Source organism: Sphaeramia orbicularis, chromosome 6 (assembly GCF_902148855.1).
Source record: "Sphaeramia orbicularis chromosome 6, fSphaOr1.1, whole genome shotgun sequence".
Lineage (NCBI taxonomy): Eukaryota > Metazoa > Chordata > Actinopteri > Kurtiformes > Apogonidae > Sphaeramia > Sphaeramia orbicularis.
In genome coordinates, this window is record NC_043962.1 from 39203227 (window position 1) to 39230416 (window position 27190).

The 27190-nt window shown below is 39.8% G+C and overlaps 1 protein-coding gene across 1 annotated transcript; it reads right to left on the reverse strand.

The window, feature by feature from the left end:
* On the reverse strand, positions 1-26029 carry ambra1b (autophagy/beclin-1 regulator 1b). Its single transcript, XM_030136296.1, has 19 exons — positions 25723-26029; positions 20977-21182; positions 19066-19124; positions 18693-18876; positions 17918-18090; positions 16926-16992; positions 15116-16641; positions 14889-14975; positions 13376-13561; positions 12249-12329; positions 11973-12073; positions 11462-11572; positions 10968-11156; positions 9284-9438; positions 7069-7208; positions 6534-6638; positions 5639-5826; positions 5139-5276; positions 1-3759 (listed from the first exon to the last, which is right to left on the reverse strand). Exons 2-19 carry the CDS (start codon positions 21106-21108, stop codon positions 3182-3184), a joined length of 4200 nt encoding a protein of 1399 aa, XP_029992156.1. The 5' UTR covers positions 21109-21182; positions 25723-26029; the 3' UTR covers positions 1-3181.
* Positions 26030-27190: the final 1161 nt, after the last annotated feature.

Sequence of the window (27190 nt, forward strand, 5' to 3'; positions counted from 1 at the left end):
TCAGGTTCAGCCAGATAATTTATTAACTATTTTTGTAATGACGACCTGAGCGTTTTTTTACATTGCTGTTTGCTAATAAAAGCTGAGATAAACAGGAGATAAAAGATTTGATCTGTAGGGTTTACACCTCGGCACGAGCTTTGTGTTTCCCAGCTATCACAGCTGAATTTGTAAAACTGTTATTGTCCAACCAGAGGCAGCTCAGCGAGGAGAAACCTACAGAAGCTTTACTAAATAATCTTCAACAATTTCATCTGATCACAGAAAAACTCTCAAAGCTCTTTAATTACATCACGTCTAAAAGTCAAAGCAAAGAGTTGCTGTACAAACTCGACAGTCTGATATAGCAGGGGTATTTGGTGACACAGTTGTACCTTTGATTTTATACCAGTTGCATTGTTGAATACGGTGTCGCTGTTAATCATTCACAGGGAAGGAGGGGACAAATCCCCCTCCAATAACCCGAACAAACACGCACACAAAACAGACACGAGATCATCCCAATAAACTGTGTTTTTTTTTTTTGTTTCTTTTGTTTTTTTCTTTAAATGTTCATTGATCAAGTAAAGCCAGGAGGAGCATTCAGATCACCTGCTGTGTTTAGGTTTCTCTCTCAGACATATTTTCTCACATGCAGCTGCTGTCCTCGCCAGGACTAACCTGCAGAAATAAAGGTTAAATAAAAAATAAAACGTAAACAGCTCAGTGTCACTGCACAGCTCCCGTTAGGGCTCCCCCTCCTCATATCTTCATTGTTGTAGGTCCATGACTCCCCCCTACCCCCACCCCCACCCCCCACACCACACACATACACAACTTAAAACACTACCTATGCAGCTGGATGGCTAAGCACATGTGACTATAAAAGAACAAAACAAAACAAAACAAAAAAAAAAACAGCACAGAGCGATCGTGGCTGTACAGTCCCATAAAGAGGCTGGAAAGGAAAAGTAGCGCTTGATCAAAAATTCAAGTTTTCTTCTGCAGGAGTTTGAAGGGAGAGGAAACGGTGAGGGAGGGGGACATGGGGGCTTAAACAGACGAACCAACCACCAACTAAAACACAGTCAGGCATATACACACACACACACACTTACACAAACCCCGCTCAGACATGATGTCTTTTATCCACATTTCCATTTGCTTGCATCAGTCTCCAGTATTCACTATTTAAAAACCACACATTTCCATGTTTGTTTTTCTTACAGTGACCTCAAACCCTCAACAGTTTCCTCAAAGTAGTAAAATGCCAATACTATAATATATGCATGTTTTAACACCAATACTACAAATTAAGTATCTGAGATTTGGTGATTACATTTAAGGCCAAAATTCTTCTTTAATCTGTTACAGTTACCTTTTGTAATAAACCCCCACCAACTCTCATGTTGAACTCTAACATGCAGAGGAAAAGAATTCACTCTCAAAGCAGACTGGCTGAGCTTTAAAAATGACTTAAATATCATACGTTTAGAATGATTTGGAAAAGATCACCACCCAAAATGACCCACACTGATGCTCCCAGCGATCATCTGCATCTACAGCCCACTGTGAAACACTGTTCCACATCATCAGTGAGAACACAGAACTGAACCATGCCGGTGCACTGAGTGACAGGTTTGTTCATTCCCATATAGATGCAGAGTGGAGTTTATTTGGGCTCCATTATTTGGATACATGCCACTGACAAAGACTCTCTAAAGTGAGCACTAAATGTGGATTTATTCACCGTTCAAAACAGTCCTGAAGTGTCCATTTCCTCCAGTTTGTCTTGTATAAACTGTCCAGCTGTTTCAGGACACGACTGAAAATGAAAACAAGTATTTGTGAGACATTTTTATTCTTCTGTAAGTACTGGTGGATTTAATGCTTGGAGCCCCGTACAGTTTTATAGGTTGACTAAACAAATTGACGGTTTGGCCTCACCATTTGTCACCATTAAACTTTGCACTTTCTACGCCGAAGCACTGAAACTGTTCTGGAGGCACGTGGTGGAGCAACACCTTACTCACACAGTTTCATTAATAAAGGTCTGTAGGTATTAAAAAAACATTAAATACAGATGCAAATTAGATTCATAAAACACTTTTTAGCACTGTTTAGAAAAACAGACACATAATAAACGGCCTAAAACTAGCAAAACCAATGACACACTCCTTTAAAAAGATTTGTTGGTTTGTTAATTTAAGAAGTTTTGTCGACTAGGATCAGCATCTATGTTCATGTCTCGATCATCTCTACAGTTCAGTTCCTGACTTTCTGTCAAGTTTGATCATGTCAACGCTGAACAGGGACACACACACACACACACACTCATTCAATCATCCAGGCTGCTCTAACCAAACACACTATAGTGCAACTGGGCCGGGTGGATTTAAGAGGGTTGGGGTGGAGGGTTTGGAGCGGGGCACAATGAAACCCCTGCTCACCCAGCAGGAAATGTTCTTCTCCTCTTCAGCCTTAATTTAAAAAAAAAAAAAAAAAAAAAAAAAAAAGTTTCATTTGGAAACATGAACTGCAGCATCATTGAAAAGACATGCAGTAGATTCAGTTCATTCAGTCTCAGTTTTCCGTTCAGTCATAGATGATTGGTTTCCACATGAACACAGTAACGTCCCACACATGAATCTCAGGCCATAAAGCAGAGTCCAGCCTCCAATTCTTGTTTTCAAACATCATAACTACACATGGTACAAAAACAGGCTTCAAAATAAAGTAGTGCTGAATTCACTGTTTAAACACTTCAATCACGCACTATTTCACACCAAATTTCAACATCACATGGCACTGAATGCAGCACGTTGGAGTAAATGTGTGTAGAGATACCACAGCCCCCCTCCCCCCTCCCGACATGGCACTTTAATAAAAGGAACCTTGTCTTCCGTCACGCTGATACTTAAAGAAATGGGCGGAGAGGAGCTCAGCGTTAACTGGCCTCCGTTCAAGTAGAAGCCCTTCCTGACGTGGAATGATCGCGGTTCAGCTTCAGTCCAGTTTTTTTAAGTGCACGCCAATGCCACTGAAGGTTTAAGGGTGGAGGGGTGGGGGTAGGTTCTTGTGTCCCTTCTTTTCCAGGCGGGAGACCCTGTGCAGAGTCAAAGCAGCACCCATTCTTTGTGAGATAAGGCTTTTTAGGAGCGCCATTTGCGAAACGATCGGCCATCGCTCTGCTTCTCTTGGCCTACCTACTGTACGGGTCGCCGGGGTAACTATTGGGGCTGGCTCGACTGCTGCCGCCGCCGCCACTGGGATGGTTGCTATGAGAGGAGGATGATGATGATGAAGAGGGGGAAGACAAGAGCAATGAGGAGGAGGAGGAGGGACCTGGCAGGGAGTCGTCATCTGTCCGTCCCCCGTCAAACACTTCGTCCATGTCCACAGCTAGAGAGAGGCCAGAGGGTTCAGGGCCCGACAGCACCTGGGGGCCCCACATGGGGGTGAGCTGTTCAGATGGGTTAGAAGCCTGGGGGCCGGTCTGGGGGAAGGTGTGTGTCTGGGGCTGGGTGAGCAGGAGAGGACCTGAGGAGGAGGAAGAGGGGGCTGTCATGGTGGGGTCAGCAGGGGGTCTAGAGGCCCCGGTGCCCGTCTGGGAGCCGCGGTGGATGCGGTGGCTGACGATGATGTTGTTTCCGAAGCCACCCATCGAGGCCATGGTGGTGCTCTGCTCCCGCTGGACCACGGCCGTCATTCCACCCTCAGCGATCAACCGGCGGATTCGTGCGAGAGCATCTTCACCAGAGCCGAACTCTGGGGACTCTCCTGGACAGACAGGGGCCACAACGTCAGGATCAGACACTTAGTCAACTATATATGTTTTATTTCTGCATTACTTTATGTCCAACTAGAAAAGCATTCGGAGAGGGCAGACCTCCGCCAAGGCAGATCAGTCCCCCCCCCAATCTCCATCAAAATGTAATCATTTGTTCCTTGTGCCAGTATTAAAATTTCCTGAAATTTTAATCCAAATCCGTCCATAACTTTTTGAGTTATCTTGCACACGGACAGACAGACGCCGGCAAAAACATAACCTCCTTGGTGGAGGTAAATATAGTGTTCTTTAGTGAAATAGAAGATCATCTCACTTAGCAATCTAAAACCCTTTCACAACCATGATGGCCAAAAAAAAAGAAAAAAGAATGAAGGATATGAAGAAAAATCTGAGTCTGACTTTGTTGTTTCTCCTGATATGAATGTAAGACAGAACTGGGTGATGGCAGGTGTTTAGTAGAGTTTAACAGGCCTCAACTAAGCAATAAATGTGCTGTTGTCAAGCCAAATGTCATTAATCTTGCTCTCAAAATAACATCAACAGAAAAACTATCAAGCATTTCTTTTTTGTTTTTGTCTGTTTTATGAGGAGACATTACCTGGAGGTGTTCTGATAACATCTACTTCCTAATGCGATGACTTGGATTGTGTTTAAAAGACTGAAGTTAACACCAATGAAGTCATATACGAGGGAGAGTCACAAAGTTCTCAGACTAATGTAATAAAAAGTTTATTTATCAAAATAACAAAATTATTTTTCTACATAAGCTCCATTTGAGTCAAACACCAATCTATGTTTCCATCAGTAGATTCCTTCTTTGTAGAATTACTGGGGCTGTGCACTGCGCATTTTGAAATTATAACATTTGTCTGAGAACTTTTTGACTCTCCCTCGTATAAGACTTTTAAGGTCAACAGATTATTGGATTTTAGACTTTTTAAGGACCTGTGGAAACCCTATAAAGAACTTGGAAACAGAGCTGAGCAGGGCTGAAAGTGAAACAAAGTGGAAAGCGGTGTTTATTAAATCCTATCAAGGGAATTTAGCTGTAGAGTTGCAACAGAGCCCTAATGAGGTTAAATCAGGGAAAGTGCTCAGACAGCACTGCAAAGGAATGGCCCTCATGACGCCACCAGCCAACCCCTCTGAGTATCTGCATACTGTTTTTACTCACTAATCCTTCTAACAAACACTTAAACACTTTAAAATGCAACGCACTGTTGTCTAATGTATTTAATTCAGCAACTCTTGGACATAATTAAACCACATCTCTTTGTAAAGGTCAGATAGTGTACATACTTAGGAACTGGATAGTATACAAACAAATACAGTGCAGTATATAAAAACAAACATTGAAAATCTGCGGTACCGGTGCTGGCTGTGGAGGTGTTTGCTTCGGCTGAAGCTTCCCCCTGAGCTCCGTACTGAGCTCCGGTGGCCTGAGCTGCCGCCTCCATCGGCCCCTGAGTAGCACGACTGGTGGATGGAGCCTCAGGAGACACAGTGTCTGAAAGGAGAAAGGATATTAGGTCTAAAAATGAATACATAACATACAGTGAAAATGGCATCAATGCTGAACCGACAGAAAACTGGTCATTTTGTTCAATTATTTATCTGAAACTACAATGAATAATTTGCTTAAATGTCAGCCATGTCAAACATGTTTGAAAGTGTACTGAAAAAATAAATGATTGACCGCTTGATGGCATAGATCAATGGCTTATTACATTGAAAAAGTACGCACATCTAGAATAAACCTCATAAACTAAACCAGGTAGCAGAGCATAGTCTGTTTTCTGTCGACACTTTCTATTCATAATTAGTATTAAATATTAAGAGCGGTGGCAGTGTGTTTGTGTGTCTCAGTACTGAGCGTGGGCTGCGATGTGCTGGGCTCCGATAGTTCCCTCTCCGTTTGTGTTTCAGCATTCTGTAGCTGGATGATTGGCGTCTGCGTTCCTTGTGATGTCACTGAGGGGGCAGGGTGTCGAGGCTGAAGACCAATAGCGTTCATTAAGCCCATGTCTCTGTCCAACCTCCAACCGGAGCGGTTTGGCCTAAAAGTTAATCAGAACCATCTGTGGCTTAGTTGAGTAACAAAATACAATAAACTTGTAATTTTAACACCTTGCTCCGTTTATTCATTTATTTTGAAGTAGTTGTAACTCTGCTTGTACAGTAATACATGCACTGGGACATTGCATGTATATAATAAGAGTATCCCTTAATTACTATACTGAAGTTACTTCCCAGCTAAATGATGTTCTTTATTGTTTTTTATTGTGGAGAGTTACATTAGAGCTGCAACAAGCAGCAGATCAGTCAGCTGAAGATTTAGCTACCGTCTGATCATCATTCAAATATTAATTTAATTAGTATAAAAACAAAAACTTTCACAAGTTGTAACTTCTCATATGTGAAGATCTGATTATTTTCTTTGCTTTTTGGATCACTGATTAAAAGACAAATCAAATTACAAAAAATAGTCTTGTAATTTTCTAGCATTTTTGAAATGAATGAATGGCAGATGGAGTGAAAAAGACTCTTCCCCATTTATAAAAACTGCAGCCTGAAAAGACATTGTACTTATTTTTATTTTTTCTGAGGACAGATCATTTTCCCAGCAAATGAATACAATAATATACGACAGCTGAAAGACAAAACCAGGAGTTTAGGATGAACGATATTTTACTGTCTCTTGCCCTGGACTCAAAAACCTTAAAATAAAGTTATAGATATTAGATATTCAGCTGGAGGTTCTCACCCTGGTCTGTCAGAACCCCTGGTCCGGCTGCTTCCACTGTTGTTGACTGAGAACAACGGTTCGCTGCTGGACTCTCCAGGACTTTCACCATCACTACGGTAAAACCTAAACCCACAAACAGCGCTTGTTAATTCACTTTCATGCAGGAAGTCTTGAAAGCAGAGGAGGATTTTTTCGTGGAATCACACAGACCACGACCTCATTAAAAGCTCTAATTGACCTTCTTCAATTAACGGCCTTCCTGTGCTGATTGACTATTAGGATAATTACATCAGTTCACTTCTCATTGTGGAGGGTGGGAGGGAAGCAGCTCACAAGAACAGACAAGAGGATTTTCTACAATTGCTTTTTTTTTTAGTGTGACGCAAATCTAGGATAAAAGACACAAAAGCCCCAAAATGACTCAGATTTGGTTAGACCACTAATAAGTAGGAGACCAGAGCCCATGAGATCTACATGTTCAGTAAAAATCTAACCTCAGAATGATGATAACGACTGAAACAAGTTAGGGAAAAGTTTGAGACAGGAGACTCACACAGGCCGGCAGATGACCAGGTCCCCCTTGTTGGTTCCATAAGCAAGGCCCATCCCAGGGTCCGGCAGCCAGCGAGCAGAGTTGATACTGACATGGCGTCTCTGATCTGGAGCCATGGGGTAAACCACGTTGAACACCATCTGAAACAGACCGACATATTCAACACCAACACCATACAGACCGTTGACAAACTGTTGATGTGTACCAGCAGCAACTTTTACACGTGTAAGGAATTCCACTATCATGACCATAAAAGGAAACACTGTGAATGTTTATTTTGAAGCTTTAAGTTGGTGCAGCTTTCTTTATGAAAACTCTTTTATTCATCTCTAACCGCGGTCACTTGTAAAGAACATACAATTACAGGACTTACAGTTCAATAAAGTCATTACATGTAAAGTCACATCTAACTTAAAAGTCCTAGCCAGGCCTTAACAAAACTAAATTGACCTGGTTTGAAGATCTCTGTTGACTGAAGAGTCTCCAAAGAGATGACTCAAATCACTGCCCTAGACCATTATGCATTTACTCTATTTTGTGTTCTTAATAAAATTTGAACTGAAATCAAGTTGAAACGCACTAGGATAACAGAGTTTACAGATATTTGTAAAATTTCTCCAACTCCTGCAAACGTGTTACTAGATGGAATAAAAACACTGCACTTTGACGTATAAATTAAAGACATAAATGAGCTCATTAAAAAAAAACAAAAAACGGTGAAATACAGCTGCAATGACTAGTCGGCGGCAAAATTAGTCAACAACTAATTTAGTAGTCGACAGGTCGTTAGTGACATCATCATGTGTATCCCACAGCATGCAGCCCCATGCTAAACAATGTTGCACTGTAACCAAATGAAGCTCAGAGTGAGACATCACACTTTTCCCAAAACTTTGATGCACTGACAGCACATGCGCACTAATGACCAGGAACAGAAGAAGCAGCAGTAGGTACCGGCTAAAGCGAGGCTATGAGAAATAAATGGTCCAGAGTTTGGGAACATTTCATATGTGATACAACCATGAAAACTGTCACATGTCAGATCTGTAAGCTGAGCCTGGTGTACCATGGGGCCACTTCAGCTATTCATGAACATTTACAGAGGAAACACGTTTTTGGAAGATTTAGATGCATCTCGTAAGATAATTAGCTCCCATGCAAGTAGTAAGCCTATTACTGTGTGTGTGTGTGTGTGTGTGTGTGTGTGTGTGTGTGTAAAGGATCAAAACAGTTTAAAGAGAAATCTTGTCATTTTGTCTGACAATTTCATGACAAAATTTATGCAGCATTAAGAAGAGTATAGGAGCCATGGACAGCTTTTCGCAGAAAAAGCAGACATCTACTCTGCAACATGTTACTGCTCTGACTGAGTCAATTCTAAACATGAAACGAATTGCAGTGACTCTGCAGTAATTGTTCTGTTAATGTTACTGATTGAAAGTTTGGCAATAACTGTCTGCATTGAGTGTGTATGGGGCTATGAAGGAGAGGTGAGTGGATGAGAAAAGTATGGGGGCGGAGCCAGTGAGCCGGTGAGTGCTACAGAGGTATGAACAAGAAAAGGGAAAGAGAGGAAAAGAGAGAGCAGATGAGGGAGACAAAGCCAGCAGTTAAGTTTCCCATTCATTTTTCTTTCTGTTATTTTGGCATAGTTACGGCCGACATTAACCAATACTAGTTTTCCAATAAAGTGGTGGATCGGTGTGGAATAAACCCTCATCTGTCCTTCCGACGTCCAGTTGGATGCTACAGTATTTCATTGCCACAATGAACATAAATAAGAGCCAGTGTTTTTTTTTTTTCGCGGTTCATAATCTGACTAGTTGACTAATCTGACTAGTTGGCTAGTTGTTACAGTAGTTGATGACAAGTCGACAATTGAAATAGTCATTAGTTGCAGCCTGGGTATCAAATAATATAACTTCTCTCTGATGTAAAATGACAGTATATGTGAATTTGTAAAGACAGTTCATTTTTTAAGTTTAAAGGTTTGACACCAGATTCTGTACACACTTTATTCTGCATAATGACAAGCAGCAAATGGGGAAGTTACGAAGAAATATTTGGCTTTGAATGTGCGTGGCTCTTTTATCTACACTTACTAATGCAATTATAATGGGCCACATTAACATGAAACAGGTAAAACTAACCAACTGGTGACTGCATTTGTGCTGGTGTCAGTGATACTAGACCAGAATAGTCTGTGCAGTCTTACCCTGATGGAAGTCTCTCCTCCATGTGGCTGCTGCAGGCGGAAGACTTGCGCCACCATGTGGTCAGTGGTGGGATGCAGCAGGATCCTACGAGATGCCAGGCCAACCATCACATAGCAGCCCATTGGAGACAAGCTGACAGAGATGGCATTTGGACCTGTAAAAGAGAAAAGTTTAAGTACTTCATTGCAAAAAATGAAAGTTGACAAATTTTTAATAAACAGATTTATTAAAAAACATTTTTTATTTTAGTGAATAGAATTTCACTGCACTGTTGGGTTGATAACAGAGGTATTAGTGATGTCATAAAAGAAGTCCAAATAAGATGAATCTTGTGTGGTATACATTTTGCATCGTACATACATGACTGGTAAAACAACAAAATAAAGTGGCTATTGCCACAGTCCCATGGGACTAACTTTCTCATTCGTCTATTACCACAGAGCCAATCAGCGCCCTCATTCTATCATGTGTAGAGTGGTAACCTGTCACCCTGCTGCCACAGTGCTGTGGCAATAAGCATCGCACATGCCATATGCCTATTCAGTTACAGGAAAAGGCTAAGGTACCAGTTCTGGCTACGTCCAGATGACAACGCTTGTGGTATTTTTCTTTTGCAGATTCTAAAAAAGTTTTGTGTCTATACGTGTATCATTTCAAGAAATATCTGTGTCCAGGTGGAAACGGGAAAACTGTGTTAAAACTGTAATACGTATGCCACACCTATATGTGGTGCTGTACACAAATACAGACAGATACACTAAAATCACAGAAGAATGCAGTGAGCATGTGCATGAGGTTACATCTGGGTTTTCCTTCTTCTGGTCACATGGCATCATCCTTTTACCTATCCATATGGCAACATGAGGGCGGCGTTGTGGGATGTTTCCGCTCTGGGACCCATTCTCCAAAAATACCATTTCAGGGCACTGACAACACCAGTGTCATGTGGATGAAAAGCCGAAACAATATTAAACTTCTGCGGATTGACATAATTTCGAACACCATATATCACCACAGTGCTGTGGCAACCAGAGGCTAATGACTTCATGGAACAGTAACCATGATTGGCTCTGTGGCAACAAAATGTGGATCTAGCTTATTGTCAAACTACAAATGCTAAAATTTGATTGGCTCTGTGGCAAAAGACAAACCTATATTTCATGCCACAGTTCTGTAGCAGTAGCCATTGCCAAAAAATAAGGCCACTCTGGTGAACAACCTCAAATGGTATAAATATGAGTAACAAATCTAAGAAAATAATGTACATTTCAGAGTTTGGGGCCTTTTTCATGGATTAGTAATGTTTTAATTTATAGCTTTTCTGGAGCAATAAAAGCAAATTACAGATTGAATAGTGAAGAAAATATTCCTCGGGGTGTCTCAGGTGTGGTTAATATCTTAAAACCCAGTTTGTCTAAAATTGTGTTTGAAATGCATGTGTTACTACACTCTGAGGCATGATTTCGACTACATTGCACTGCAGGGAGTAGAATACTGCCATCATAGAGGTGAAAGTGGTGACCATTAACTAAGTATAGATGTTTACTTTAGAGAGATTGTCAGTAGACTCAGCCGTTAAAACACACTGTTAAACTGAAGGAAATTCTGTGACGCATAGTTCATATACACATAGAACAGCTTGTACCACACAGACAGAGGCTGACGTTCAGAAGGAAACTGTACCAAATCTCTTGGTGTAGAGCATCTCTCCCAGGTTGTGCGGAGCCAGAGAGTAGATGGCCAGGATGCCCTCGTCTGGAAAACCCCGCTGACTGCTGGGAATGAAGACAGCAAGCAGCTGGCCATCCGCAGAAATGTCGCAACTTGCATCGTTGTAAATCTTACAGTTTGGCACGAGAACGTTGACTGAGGCTGCGTAAAGGAGAAGGACTATCACTGAACCACAAACCTTAATGAACAACAGTTTCAGGACATTTTACTTTCTCTTGTACTAGATCAAGTTCCATCTAAACTCCATGAAAACTGGTTCTAATAATACACTACAACTTGATTCTCTTAAGTGAAAAACTGCTACAGCTAAATAAAAAATCAAGCAAATAAAATTATTCATCAGTACTAAATGCTTCAACCTTTGTCACTTAAAGCTGTTAATGCTACCAGGCAGAAACTTTCTACAAACTACAGGACATATTTTTATAAAATTAATTCTTTTGTACCATTGCTGATCTCGGGTAGGTCAAATTTGGTGAAGTCCCACCACTGCAGACGGTAGGTTGTGTTAGCAATGTTACTGGCAACTGCAGACTGACCATCGCCGATTGATGCCCCTGGGAAAACAATCAAAACAACTGTCAATGAGCAAACTGACAGGCACTTCTATTAGAAAGACTGCTCAAAAACAAAAAAATAAACTGTCTGAAACCAAAAATAATGAAAAAGACAAAATGAACTAATACATGTGATAGACTGTAATAAAAAATATCAAAATTGTACTGTAGACATTTCAGTTCGGATTATTGGATTTTTGAGTTTTTGCAAACCTGCCAAAACCTAACTCATCCACAGCTTGTTTTATTATGATTTCATACATATATCTATTAAAAAAATACAAAATATATCACCATAGTTGACCCTTAACATACCAGACAGATGAGAAATGAGAGCTAAGCCTTAGGCATTAGGAGCCTCTAATCATAGTCGTGGTAGTGACTGAAAATGTGTGTTTACCAGCTAGAACTCTGTTGACAGAGGAGTGTGTTGCGAGGCCAGGTTGCCCTCTTTCATGGAAGATTCCAGCATACGGTAAGTACTCAGGGAGGAGAAAACGCCTTGAAAAACAATAGGACAAAAATAATGTAAGCATTTCTGTTGAATTCTGCACATGGACCGATAAAAATTAAATGCTATGAAATCAAATCTCACAACTATGAAGGGATGGTTGATGTCCAGTTTCCTACATGAGGCAATGAAGGGCGATACATGTAGGTTTTAAAACAGACTCACCGTGGAACAAAGCGACCCAGCGAAGGTGCAGACATCCTGGCATTACGTGGCGTCCTGTGTCTCGCTCTGTCACCATTGTCACTGAAAACAGAAAAGAGCATGACTATGACAAAAACACCAACAGCACAATGCTTTCGTATAACGTACAGTTTCTACACAATGAAAAAAATTCCACTGGCATCATTATACCTGGGCCATATACCCAATTATGCCAAATTCCGTGATTGTGTGGATGAAGTGTAAAATTCATTCTTAAAAAACAAAAAAAACCCAAAAACATTATTACTGTGTGCACAAAGCTCATTTTCAAATAATGGCTGCTTGATTAACAGTGTTGAGTGACAGAAGTTCTGTAAACAGTGAGGAGACGTCAGTGCAGTGAAATGAGCACAGTGTGCAAACTCATTATTAAACGGTGTGTCTTTGCTCTCTGTAAGTCACAGTCTGTAGCTGAGTCAGGCGATGGAAATGCTTAATGACGACAGCTTTGCAGGGGGTAAAAATCTTTTTTTCTTGCTAGTACTTTACTATTAATCAAGATTTAAGGATTGCGGAACATCATGACGGCTGAACAGCTCAAAATGAACTCAAAAGTAATTGTTGTAATAAATGCTCGAAAAGACAGTCTGAGCATCGGCCAGAGCAAAAGTACTGTTTGAAGGCTGTCTATTACAAAGTTTAAGACATAGCAGACACACACACTTTGCATGTGCCAACAAATTCAGTTCTGATTTAACGCTTTGGGAGCAAGTAAACGTATATCAGAAACTAATAAATATAAGGATGACTGTAATATCTCGTAAGTTAATACTGGAGTTACAGTTTTTATGCTCCTCGTTTCGGTGCTCATCCGGCAGATCTAACATGGCATAAACATAAAATACATATTGTAACATAACTAACTGTATATAGGGCAAAGCGTGTTCATGTTTGTCTTGATACATCTCAAATACTTGCACACCATAGTGTTTCAACTCCAGAGTTACTGTATTCACATAGAAAACATTACTTTGTGTCCATGTGCGCCACATCTTACTTTAAACTATAAGCAAGCACAAAATAACTTTCACATTTAATTTAAGAAGAAAAATGTTTTATTAGATCAAGAGATGGTGAATGAAACTTACTCCAGTTCCTCAAAGTCCACGTCACTGTTGTCCATGGAGCTAGATGGGTTACTGGTTTGGTTGTCTGTTGAAGAGGACATGGCCCTCAGGCGGTTCTGCTGGTAGCGAAGTGAACGCTGGCGAATGCTGTCCCGCCTTGACAGATACTGGATCATCCTCTGGGCGTAGTAAGCAGCAGGAGAAAGCCTAAACAGGACAGATGAGATCTTCACATTACTCAACTGCTAACTAAGGAAAGTGTGAACAGGGCATGAGCTATGTCAGTAAAACTTTACAGTTTCATATTTAAATAAAATTGGTTTGGATGTTTATTCTACTTGACTTATACTTCTACTTATAACTTTAAAACAACAAAAATGACTTGGGGGGGGGGGGGGGGGGGGGGGGATCAGTAATATAATAATTAAAACCCCTTCCAATGTTATGAGACATCAAAACATCTATAAAAATGTCTTTACAATGGAAGTCAGTAGTGTTTGACATTTTTGGTCAAATTATTATATTACTGGGTTTTATTACATTTTCGGTCAAAAATTTCATTACATTTTAAGTTGTTACATTTTTCCAGGGAATTCCTAAACTATTTGGTACTACAACCCTCCCATCCACACATTTGTGAACAGAGTGGGAGCCCTTGTTTTCTGTTTATCATTTGAATGAATGTTAAAAACATGCATGGAAAAAAACTCACCCTAACATAGAGTTAATGCTTAAAGAGATGGACCAAGGTATCTATTTATTGATGATGTGCTATTACTGTCAGGGACATCACAATGTGTTTAGCAGAAGATCATCAGAAACTGTTTTGTTTAACAAACTTGATTCAAAAATGTAGCCTTAACCATATTAGGGGAAGAACGCAAAAGACTCATTTGCACATGTTCCAGGAAATTTGGAAAGCCAATCCCAAACTTGTTTTCTTATCCTGTCTAAACTGGAAGAGACACCACTGTACAAACCCAGTGACCCCATCATTCTGCTCTAGAAGTCTCCTCTCTATTTGGTGTTATTCTACAGACAGCAGAGATTACATTAGGGGCTGGAACAATGTGTCCATGCAAGTTAATATGTTGAGTAAATATGTCAATTTATGTGGAATGTGATGCATGAATTACAAGAACTTATTGCCTTTAACCCAATCATCAAAATTGGTGGGATTTTTTAAAACGGACCTAATAAAGTGATGCTCAGCACTTTGTGCAATTGAAACTGACCACCACAAGAACTGAGAGACATTAATGGCTAGTCTGACATCATACTAACCTTTAACCAATGGGATCTACAGTAATAGAGCAGAATATAGTAAACAAGACCATAAGCCTACCAAAATAATTTACTGGTATATCAACTAAAGAATTAATCACCAGATTTGAAATTATAATACAGATTAATAATGATGATAAAAAAAGATATTGAGATTTGCCTTCAAACAATAATTATTGGTTGAATACTTACTGTTTATACCTAAATAAAGTTTAATAGGGGGTAGTTTGTAATACATGAAATAGTGTACCTGGCTGGATCAGGGTAGATTGGGTGATCTCTTGATCCTGCCACATCATAGCGCGACAATGATAATAGAGATGATTCCAACAGTCGCCTGTGTAAAAAATATACCAGGACAGATGTAATGACTCGGTAACAACTGAAAAACAACAGGGATGTAGTGCTGAGTACTGGCTCACTGTCAGTGCAGTGTCTGTGCAGAGCTGAGGTCCAAACAACATGAAGCCATCGTACCTTCTTAGTGAATCCTCATCCGGGGGGTCAACAGGCATTTCTTGGCTTAAGGCCTCTGGTGGCTCTGCTGATCGGCCGGCAGCGGCCTGCCGATACACACTCTCCCACTGCGCTGTGTCCTGGTTGTACACCAAGCCCACTGTCTGCTCGCCAGGCTGGCTAGAGGGCGGAGCTATAGGGAAGGCCACTGTTCCTGTTCCCGCTCCTCCACCAGGGGGTGGTGGCTGCTCGCTAGGTTCCGCAGGTGCCCTCCTGTCCTGGGTTTGGGCTTCTAGTGTCCTTCTGCTCTCTTCAGGCTGCCAAGGAGAGGAAGAGGGGAAAGAAGAGGAAGAAGAGGAGGAGGGGGGTTCCAGAGAGGAAGCAGAGGTGGAGGAGGTCTGGTTGGTGCGTTCCCAACGCTGGGAGTCGTGGTTGAAAGTGAGCAAGTTGTGACATGCCCGGCAGCGATTCAGATGGCCTCGAGAGGCTGGGGGAGGAACATTGTTTTCCAGGCTGTGAGAAGATGGAGGAGGAGGGAGTGGAGGCTGATAGTGGATGATTGGGGTAGGGGAGGAGGAGGAAGATGAGGAAGGCCCTGGCCTGTCTGGGTCCATGTTATTATTTAGTAGTTCTTGGCTCTGCTCCTGGTTTCCATCTGTGATGCTGCCCCCTAGAGGTGGTTCCAGGTCCTGCATGCGGTCAACTCCAAACTCCAGGAAATAGCGGCTCAAGTTGCACTGAAGTACATTACGGAAAGATGCTGTGTTGCGGGAGCCGTCCCAGAATGGGTGATGCCCACTGCTTGTACCGGCATTGTCTCGGCCACCAGCCTCTGCTCCTTGCTGGGGAAAGCCCCGTCCTTCAGTAGCAGAGGTGTAGACTGGAGAGTGGGAGGAGCTATCCTGCTGACGGAGCACTGAAAGGAGACTGATGGAGGAGGACGACGAAGTCCTGGGAGGCAGCATGCCTGGACCCACTCTGATCTCCCTGACTGACCACTCAGGTGCTGGCCTGGTGGTGGAGTGCGGCTCAATGACGCTTGGTACAGGAGGATTGAGAGAAGTGCTGGCGCTGTAGTAGACTGACGTAAAGGCAGAGGGTCGCTCTGAGGGTTGTCTGGGTTCTGTTCGGGCTGAAGAGAACGTGGAAGCTGGGGGAGGTTGGGAAGCTTCAGATGGCACCCTAGGATCAGATGAGTTCACGGAGGAGCCCTCGGGGGCCAGAGAAGGGTTACGATTGACAGAGCAGCGACTACAAAGGCAGACCATGCCCAGGTGCTGAGTGCAGCCAGGAGCAGGAGGCCCACGCTCAGCACCAGGGTACTGGGCCAGAGGCATGCTGGGAGATTCTCCAACACTGCCTCCACTTTCACCCAGAGGGCGTGACTGTTCGCCTCCTGTCTGAGCCCCCGGGGAGCGAGATGACAAAATGTGAAGGAAGTTGTGGAGGATGGGTGTACGGCGAACTGGTTGGGAAGGCAAGAAGGACCGCTGACGGAAGTGAGGCATCTCAACACTGTCCATCGGAACCTCAGAGTCTTCTTCATTCTGAAAAAAAAAAACCCCATCAGTTTAAAATTGTCTTTTTATTTTTATTTAGTCTTTCAGTTTGGTTTATGATTTCAGTTTTAGCTTTATGATTGCATCAGTAGTTTTGTTATTCAGCGACCCGACATCCACAGCACCAACGGAAGAGGAAAATGAACAACATTTTAATTACAGTTAATAAAATATTTTTTCCAAGTCTTTGTTTTCACTAACTAAAACAATAAGAGGCCAAACCTTTATCATATATGGTGATAAATGACAGAAGTACAGTCAAAAGTTCTTACCTGCTGATTGGACGGATTCACTATCGCTGTCAGCAGATTGTGGCCTAGAGGGTCAAACCTCACCAGCCTGGAAAGATCACATAGATGAAAATCAATGACAGCAAAGCACAGTTCTGGTCTATCAGTATCACCTAACCCAAAACTCTGAACATTTTATGATTTATTTGCACATAATAAAAAAAACAAAAGAAAAACCACAACATTCAAACAAGTAACAAGACTGTGCAGGAGATGTTAGAAGCAAAAAAAAAAAAACCAAAGGCTTATATGAATACCTCCCCCGAAATGAACAATACACAAAAAAATTATTAAAAATACAATATAACTGAAATAATAAACTAAAGTAAAAATAAAAATGTAATCCACATTACAAATCATCAAATACAAATCAAATGATACACAGCCTTACATTTTATCATGCATTTAAAAAAAAATTAACATTACAAAAGTAACTTGAGTTCAATCACCAGTGTTTATCAAATTTGAACCAAGCTACATTTTATCATTGCCATGTGTATTTATAAACTCTCCAGCTGCTTATTTTTCATCAAACTGTGTTGAAAATTGTGCTGAACCAAGAAGCCCTATGAACAATTTACCACACACATTCATGCAAACAGCTGTTGCTAAAATCAAATTAATAAAACTACATGCGTGCAGTAAATATAATGGACTGTATATTATGATGGACTGTAAAGGTTTATTTTACTTGTTTTATAGCAGTTAATATACATAGCAAATGCATAAAAAATACAGATATTAACAGAGGTTTTTAACTTGAATATTTGAAGAGAAACCATAACATGAACTGTGTTTGGCATGAAATACAGACTCTTATTATAAGGAACTGAACTACAACTCACTAATCTATGTGATCAGTCTGTTCATAAACATCTCCCTCTGCTTCATACTCTATTCACTGGTCACCACAATGACACAGACTGATATTTCTCATCATAGTTATCAGCACTTAGCTGATCCATTCAACCCACCGGACTCTCTCTGTATCACTGCCGGTCTTGACGACAGCAAAGGGCTCCGGTCGGCTCCAGTCCCAGAAGTGAAGCTCATTGTTGGTGGCGATCAGAAGGAGCTGAGCAGTCGGGTGGAAGGCCAGGGATGCAATGGCGACATTGCTCTCTGTAAACCAACTCTCACTACCACCCTGCAGACGGAACCAGCATTACATTTTATATTCTAAAATGTTATTTCATTTTCACAGAGTTTCCATCAAGAGGCTGTTATTTTTGTTATCAACATGCACATAAACCCATTTGGAAAAAAATACTACAAAAAAACACTTTTACACTTGGAAGAAGCGAAATCTAATAATGACTGTATGCCTGCAAGTGACACAAAGAACTGATATATTAACTGAATTAATCCAAAAAACTAATTAAATGACTGCAACTTTCTGAAATTTAAAGGGAACTGATTGTCGATTTGTAACAGTTAATAAAAATGGCAGAAACAGAAAGCATCAGTACATGAAGGGTAATGACAGTTACACTAACATTATTTCATTATTTTGACAGCTGTAATGGCTTTTTTGCAAATGAAAACACATCAGAACTTAACAGAAATAACTATGACACAGATAAAGAGAACATTATTATTGTTATTATCAACATTATTATTATTATTACTATTATAATAACATTGTGCGCATCATCATTTGTTACACTTTTTTTCTTTTTTTTTTTTTTTACATTAGACAAACGACATTTCAGAAATAACCTGGATCCTTCTACAACACACAGTACTTACATGCAGGTCCCAGATGCGGACTTCGCCATCAAGGCACCCGGATGCCACCAGGCCAGGAATTGTGGGGTGAAAAGTCACACACCAGGGGGTTCTACGGTGGCCCACTAAGGAATGTAGGCACTTTCCAGTCTTCACCTCCGTTATGTAAATGTTGTGGTTGACATGTGTGGAAGCCATAAGGGTCCTAGAAGAGTTCACAGTAGAAATATTTAAAAACAAGCACTAGCCTTGGTGGTCTGTCTGATCATTGCTTTGTGTCTGGTGTAAATGTCTGGTGGCTCTTCGGAAACAACATTTGGAGTTCACATCAGAAATACTGCAGGAATACTCATTTATAGTTCAACAAAAATAACTGACTGATGCGTTTCCTCACCTGTCAGGACTGAATGCCAGCAGGAACGTTGACCGAGGGCTGTCCGGCAGCTCCACTTTCTGTCAGATAAGTATAGATTTTTAATCAAAAAAGCAGCTCTTTCTAAAAATACGAACATAGTGAAAATAAGACAAAAATAGAACAGTAGACTGTAGAGTGGTTGTACATATATAAACAATTTATGTGACACATTAACCTAAAACACAACCTGATGATCTGCTATGAGGGAATACAATCTGACACACTAGAATAAATTCAAACCCACAGCATCTTGTGCAAGACAAACATAACCCACACTACAACACCGTGGAGAGAATACAATACCATCTTAAGAAAGTACATTCCCCTAAATGGCTACATGTCTGGTTTGTTTCTGAAGTTCTTAACTTATTTTTATTCTTTTCTGACTTTGTCAACCTATTTTTTAATAATTCTTTAGTGATGAACTGTTATATACATGACTGATATTTGCCGTTATAAATTCCTAATAACTGCTGTTGAGATTCCATCAGACTGTCTCTTTACTTTGTGGTTCAACACCAAAGTTACTTTTCTTTGCCTGATTTCAACTCCTGCAGCTTTAAGGATTTTCCTGTCTGATAGACAAAACAATAACCTCTCAGGCTTAGATTTTGTATGCAACACCTCATCATTTAACACCACTCAGTGCAATCATTTTTTAAAAACTGACAAAAAGAGGAAAATGTCCCTGAATAACTGTCCTCTGAGCCCTATAGTCTGGATTAAACCATTTCCTCATGGGGCAGCAGAGACTGGACATTCATTCTGAACAAGTCTTCACTGGGCAACATTTGAATAGTCTCGTGGTCTAACCCAGGCCTTAGAGGTACCTGCACAATAAGACTAGTGTTGGAGCAGTGAGGACAGAGTAAAGGACTTCCAAAGAGAAAGAGGCTTGACTGTTAGTTCAGCCTAGGTTTTGACCTAAAATACACAAATGACAGAGCTCGAGGTCACTTCTTTGTGAAACATGAGGATGAAATGAACTAAAGCAGTGAATGGCAACATTAATAATGTCTGAAGCAGCTTGTAGTAACAAGATAGCGCGACTGTCGCTGGCAGAGACTGAGTTGGATGCTGCGCCTGCCACACTTAACTGCATTTCACCTTTGGCCATTTGTTATAAAATCCAGTCTCTATCAAATTCTGTCATTTTGGTGTCAAGTGGGATGAAGAGTAGGCAGAAGTGTCTCCATAAAACATTAAAATGTGGCAGTCAGTAGCCATGTGGATATTAGATCAAACATCCTAGTTTTATTAATCTTACAAATTCAATAATACAGTTCTTTAATCATCTGCTATCCAAATTACTGACTGCAAGCAAATTACTTAAAAAACAACAGGATTTAGGAAAAAAGTTGTTGCTTTACGTGTTTAATGAATTCAGCACAGAATTCTTAATTAATCCATTAAAATTTTACAAAGCGAATGCAAAATTTTATTTTCAATGCAAAATTTTATTTTGCATTGAACCAGACTGAAAATCATGGCTCCCCAAAATTAAAAAATGATGTTTGGCACGAGATGCTGGTTGGTTTAACAGGATAGAAAATCAAAATGAATAAAAGAGTGACAGGAGCTCAGGAAATGCTGATATCTATATGCAAAACATACAAAACACCCAGAAAGAATAGAATCATACAAAAACATGGGGGAAAAAAGTGTGACTGGAAAATGCTTGCAAATTACATAAAGGTATAAAATTTCAACATAATAATGAGGTGTTTTTCTAAAAAAATGTAAATAGATAACATGATGATGACTACATGATGATTATGTGACACAGTACATGGGGAAAATGAGTATTAATTGTATGTCACATTTGTATTAACACTAAATATCACGAAATAATGATAGGGTGGTCTGCACCAAACTCTCCTGGATACTTACCTGACTCTGCCATTTCATCCAGCGCACTTTCTCCTCCACCAGCAGCTGCAGGAGCCGCTGTGAGCCAAAAGTCTGGGAGCCTCGCTCCCGGTTGGACAGGATCCGGACAGAGTTCCTCTGACGGGACGCCATAATGCTACCGGTGGCCTTGGCTGATTGGCTGCTCACTCCTACTGGGGCCACTCCGTCGCCATGCAGAGTCTAGGCTGAAAGAGTACAGAACAGTTCATTGCGGGTACAAGAAGACTGCTGGCTGTTACACTTCATGAACACAGCTAAAACAATGACAAGAAAACAACATGGAGTAGGTCTAGATATTCTGATGATATGATAATGTCTAGTTATTGTGAGGACTGTGGTTGGAAAAGTTTGGACAACTAAAATAGTGTGGCAGGTCGGAGTATGACTAGTCTCAAACAATCACTGAAAATAGACGGAACTCCTTACTCCCTTTATGGCATTTTAGTACAGTCTGCAATTTTAGTCAAGTTAGATTTTGTATAGAACTAAGATTGCAAAATGTCAAATTAAAAGCAAAACCTTCTCAGGGACACAATAGTAACAGTCACATATTTCTACTTCACTAGTGAGTACTTATTTAGAAGTAAAAACAACTTAAATGTAGTCAGGCTCTGTTTTATACTCATCCACTCCATGTTGAACAGCAGCCAGTCACAACTAAAATGAGTAAAGTAGGTCAAAGTGAAACCAGGAAATGTTTCAATGCAAGAGACATTATTAAACATTAATGATATATTACCAAATAAAAGGCAGAGTTGATGAGTTACATCTAGAATACACTTAAAGTCTAAAGCTGTGTTCAACAGCATAGCTACATCAAATTATCTCCCTGAACAAACTGATCAATAAAAAGGTTAAGACACAGTTAAGAATTACTGATGGAACATTTTTATATTTTAATCTATCGTACTGCTTGTAACCCTGCTACAACACCAATATTTTCCCATCAGGAATGCAGCACAGCCCTTGTGGAGAGTCTGATCAGATCAGTGCAGCTCTGCATGCTGGCATTTTTGGCAGCCTTCCTACAAGGGAAAAGCCCAGTTCCTGTGATCTCCATTAGAGCTCAATGAATGGTGGTCAGTACAAGATGTAACAGTAAATTTAACAATAAAAGCCCTCATTTTAACTAATGCCTTGTCTGGAAACCATATTTTTAAAAACCACAGAAGCAAATGAAATTCAAGAAGGTGTAAGTTGGCTCGTTTCATTTCATTGGAACAAGAATGATCAGCTGACACTTCATTAGACACCATTAGCCAAATAATTTTAGAGAGTACTCAGACTGATGCAATCCTGAAAGCTTCAAACAATACAGTGACTGAGATTAGTGAGCTGATAGTGGAGGTACTGATAAAAACTAAAAGGAATAATAAGACATGACCTGCTCACTGGGGCTGTCAAGACCGTAAAATTTTAGTGGACAACTTTCTGACAAGTAACTGAGTAAGTACGTGTTGAGTATAAATAGATGAATAACACACATCCAGCACATGAAGAAAAACATTTATCAGCATTAAACATAGTGTGGTCCTGGGGTATATGCCTTTTGCCCTGTATAAAATGTAATTATACTCATCAAAAATCTGTTGGTCAAATATCAGAAGTTACATGCCTTGAGAGTAGACAGTTGGGGGCCATTAAGCCATAGAATAGAATGAAGGCACTCCAAGATGGCATTAATAGAGCACCAAGTAAACCTCAAATAGTGGAAAATGTGGAAATTGGAATGAAAATTTTTGTCTGTATCATCTAGCTGGTTTAAAAATAGGTGAACAGAAACCATGCAAACTATTATATAAAAGTCCATTAAGAATCCATTATGTAAAAATTTGTTACAAGCCAACTTCAACTATAACCTGGAAAGGATACGGAGCAATGGATAAGAAAGGGACAAAAATGCAGGCCAGTTCTGAAAGCTAATTATTACACAAAGTAGTAATTTAGCTATTGTAGTTATTAATTGTTAATGTTTAATCTGGCCTTACAGTCAGCACTAGTGGGTTGAGGTTTTTAGGAGCTGCTTTTTACAGATTTTAAAAGACCATGTAATCAAATAGCCACAAGAAATTTCACAACTGCACACAAGCAAATATCACATCTGTATTACTCCAGAGGGTATGCTGAGACTCCAAAATTGCTGCTGATATTGTTGAGCCCGTTGTTACATTATTACACTACAAGCAATGCAATTTCTAAGAATCTGGTTGCATTTCAGAATATTTATGAGCATTTATAACAGTGTTATGAATTTTGCTGGAAATGTAACTGCAAAAACTGAATTAAAAGTCAGTTATTAAAGGATCTAAATGTAATTCTAATTGTCATACATCAACCCAATGACACTTCAACCACTCGCAGAGGAATCTCAGTCCTCCATTACATATTACACATTTCAGTAAGAGTATCTGTCATTTAGTTTAAACATCTATGTGAAAGGTCAGAATCAGACAACTGGACACTCATAGTTACTGGAAAAATGTTACCAGTTCAGGTTGAATAGCAGCAAAGTCTCAACAACATTTACCGGGCTGTCCATGATACCACCTGCTTCAGCCACTTGCAGCAAGCACTGCAGACACACTGCTCACATCCCACTGAGATTGTTTTGAATACTTTGGATGTGTAGAAGAATGAGCCTCAGGACTGCAGAGTTCAGTAAAGTCAACAAGGATAAATAAGTTTCAGAAAAACAATAATGACTGACAAGACATGAATTAATGAGCAAAGTGTCATTTGGAGAAATTTCCAATCCACTCTTTTCTTGAAATCCCCTTCAGTAAATATCTAGCAGTTACTGAAGACAAGATTTGTGCAATCCACTACTAAGCAGCTTTGCATTGCTTATCTGTAGAAATACTCTCTTACACACTTGAATATCATAACAAATTAATCTTAGAATAATGCAGCGCAGATAATTAAGTGCCAGTCTTTGTTATCAATTCAACAAATCACACTTATTCCCTTTACTTAGAAAATCTAGTAGAGTCTTCAACAAAACACTCATTACCCAACACACATCTTGAACCAGGAGGAGTTGAATCACAGACATTAAACTTATTTCTGACAAAACTAGTATGCAGCAGTTAAACCTTAGCAGCTCAATCAAACATGCTTACAATTGTAGTGTTCAACCATTTAAAATAACTTTGGGAAAAAGCAACATTAACATATAAGCCTAATAAAAACCAGTTACCAGCCAGCAGTGACTCATAGTTACATCTAAAGGATAATGACACTAACATTTTTCAGACACATAATGTCCATTTGATAGGAAACAACCTATTCAAAAATACTCTCATTATGTGATTTCCATTCCATACGAAATTCAGGTATGACCAGGGATGAAAAGTGTGACAAAGATGCAAAACTTCAGAATGTGAAATAAACAGGTTTGTGGAAAAACACAACCAAATCCATCGTGGGGGATTCTGACAGATAGCGTAGGAGTTCTTTGTTCATTCTCCGTAAAAAGAAAATGAAAGAATGTTCAAATAATCTTCATGACATTTTACCTTTTCTATATTACATAGGCTATGTACTTTCCTGGAAAATTGGCTGGTTGTTTACGAGGACACTTGAGAACCCTGGTTTTTCCCTATACCAGTAAATGCATATAGACCCCATTCCTTTGTCCAACAAAAGAAAATTAAGTCAAAGCTCCACAATTCCAGAGAAGGATCTCTATCATCAGATAACAACCCATCTTCCTGGAATCCAATTAGCTTTGCATTTGTATCTTACCTGTAGTCTTCACATTTATGTGTAAGGTGAGAACAAACACAAAGAGGTTTTCTGAGGATATCTGGATATAATGTGCAAGCAGATACTTTAAATAAAACTTCAGTGTGTATCTAAGAAACAGTTAACTTATGACCTGGTCACAACTGAAAATATGTCTCTGTAGTTCTGCAGGTAGTTACTCTCTCAGTCTGTGAGCAAAAACAAGATGGTAAAACAAACACTGACTGTGGTGTGTTAACATATATACAGTTTGTGTTATGTGCAATTACATTCCTACAGATGGTGTTTTAATGATGTTTTTGTACTGCAAGCAAGTGAAAGTTATGCATTAAAAACAGTTGCTGTAAAACATATGTCCTTATACATAAATTGAGTGCAAAATTTCTCCACTTCATACTAATGGTAGTGTAAGGACCAGTTCCCCTAAAGGCTTACCCATTCAATGTAAACTCACTGGTGACACTTGTTATTGTCAGCCGTGAAGGTCTGTCTTTGAATATGATTAATTTCACACTACATAGAAGAAGTCTAAGACATATTAAACGCTAGACACACCAAAATAAACATCTGACAGTAAGGCAGCTGAATGTGATACATTATTACCCAGCAGATACCAATCTGTGACTGGCAGCAGTTTATATCAGATATGTGCTACCGTTTAGCTCGATAACTAGCTATCTACCAGATATGACAAAGACGTTACTTCGATCAGTAACAGTGTTAACACTTCACCAAAGGTAACATTAACGTTGGCAATGTTAGCTACCATTTTAAACGTTCAGAGGCAGCTAACCAAAGAGCTAAATTAGCCCATTCCGGATATAGCCAGCTAACCAGCCAACAATTCTGAAAATGGAGCGCGAAGTTACTTCAGATTTTAATGACGAGAGCAGTAACTTACACCCGTAAATACATTACTACCAATTACAGTCAATCATAGTGACACAAATCATATGTTTAACACCGAAATGAATGGCCTACCTTCCTTTTTTAAATCGCTCTCCCACTGTGCCATCATAGGCGTTGCTACCAGGCAGTCTTAACAGGAGCTAGGCTAGCTAGTTAGCTAGTTCGGCCAAAACGGAAAATGTGGCCGCTGCAAATAGAAAAATGTCTGGCGTTACCATCGGTTTTTAGCGATAACGTTGATGAAAACCGCCCACTGAACTCAATGGACAACATTCATATTCTCCAAGGGAGGCAAAGATTGAGTGTTTTCTAAGGCATTGGTCCAATGTTTTACTAGCTGCTTGACGCGAAACTGCTACTGCGTAACTAGCTAGCTAGTAGCTCGCTACACACAGGCTTATCAATAGAATATCGATTACAATCAATCGAACCCCCAAAATTCAACTTCCCATTCAATAATTTTACTTCAATTTTTGGATTAAGCAAATAGTGAACTGAAATATATTATCTATTTCTATAATCTGTATCTATTAACTATCTTAAGAGACTCAAATTTAATCTGAAAAGTATCAAATCAACTGGAAATTATCATCAAGGTGTTCCATGAATCTGGGATCGATTGGGAAGCCTAATAGTAGCGGCTTGTATCAGTAGGAGGGGAAAATGTTTTTTAGAGCTAAATCCTGTTTTTTAAAAAATATTTACCTCTCAATTAACAACCGTGAATGGAATAAAAGGCACAAATACATGCAACATAAACAAGTGTCCGTAGCCTCTAGAATGGATTCTTTAAGTCAAATATATTGTTAATGATTCCAGATTATATTTTTGTACATCTAGAAATCCAGTATTCTTTTTTTCCTGTAAAGCTCTGCATGAAGCAGGGGCCCTCAAATGGACTTCAATACAAAAAATAACAGAGAAAAAGATAAATCCATCTGTTTAGTGGTTTTATTCGTTGTTGTGTGTTAAATTGGGCTCATGGACTTTATGGTATCTTTGTTTAAAATGGGAAAGAAAATTCCACTGCAGCACAGATTTTTCCCATGACAGTGATAACAGCCTTCCTAGATATAAATGATATACAGTATATCATTGAAATATTTGACACCAACTGCCAAAAAGAGCAGCCTACAGCATTGTCTTTTTTTGTATTTGTAAAAGTATCATGGAGGGATAAAAATTATTCATTTTTACATTGGAAAAAAAAGTCCCTTACTTAACGTTATTTATCCATAAGGTAGACAACAGCTTTTCTTGCAGCCCAGGTCTGAAATAATGTTATTCCAGTAGCAAGCAATATCCATAAGACTCTTATTCTTAGCAAGAGAAACAGATCTGACCAGTCCCAGAAACAACAGGTTACAGTGGTAGTAAAGCCACTGAAGATGATAATGAATACAAAGAAGAGTTTAAAGAAGTGTTGAAATACCAGAAAGGATTGCACCAAAAATACCAGAGGCATATTTCGTTGATGTTACAAGAATATCATATTTGTCAAGAAATTCATAGCATGACATGAAGCATCATCAGAATGAAA

Excerpts from the sequence above, each read along its gene's own strand:
- ambra1b (XM_030136296.1), bottom strand. The coding sequence starts at position 21,108 with ATGGCGTCCCGTCAGAGGAACTCTGTCCGGATCCTGTCCAACCGGGAG. Across the intron at positions 14,976-15,115 it reads GATGAGGATTCACTAAGAAG|GCGACTGTTGGAATCATCTC; the intron begins GTACGATGGCTT and ends TTTTTTACACAG. Across the intron at positions 3,760-5,138 it reads CACCTCCACAGCCAGCACCG|GAGAGTCCCCAGAGTTCGGC; the intron begins GTACCGCAGATT and ends CTGTCTGTCCAG.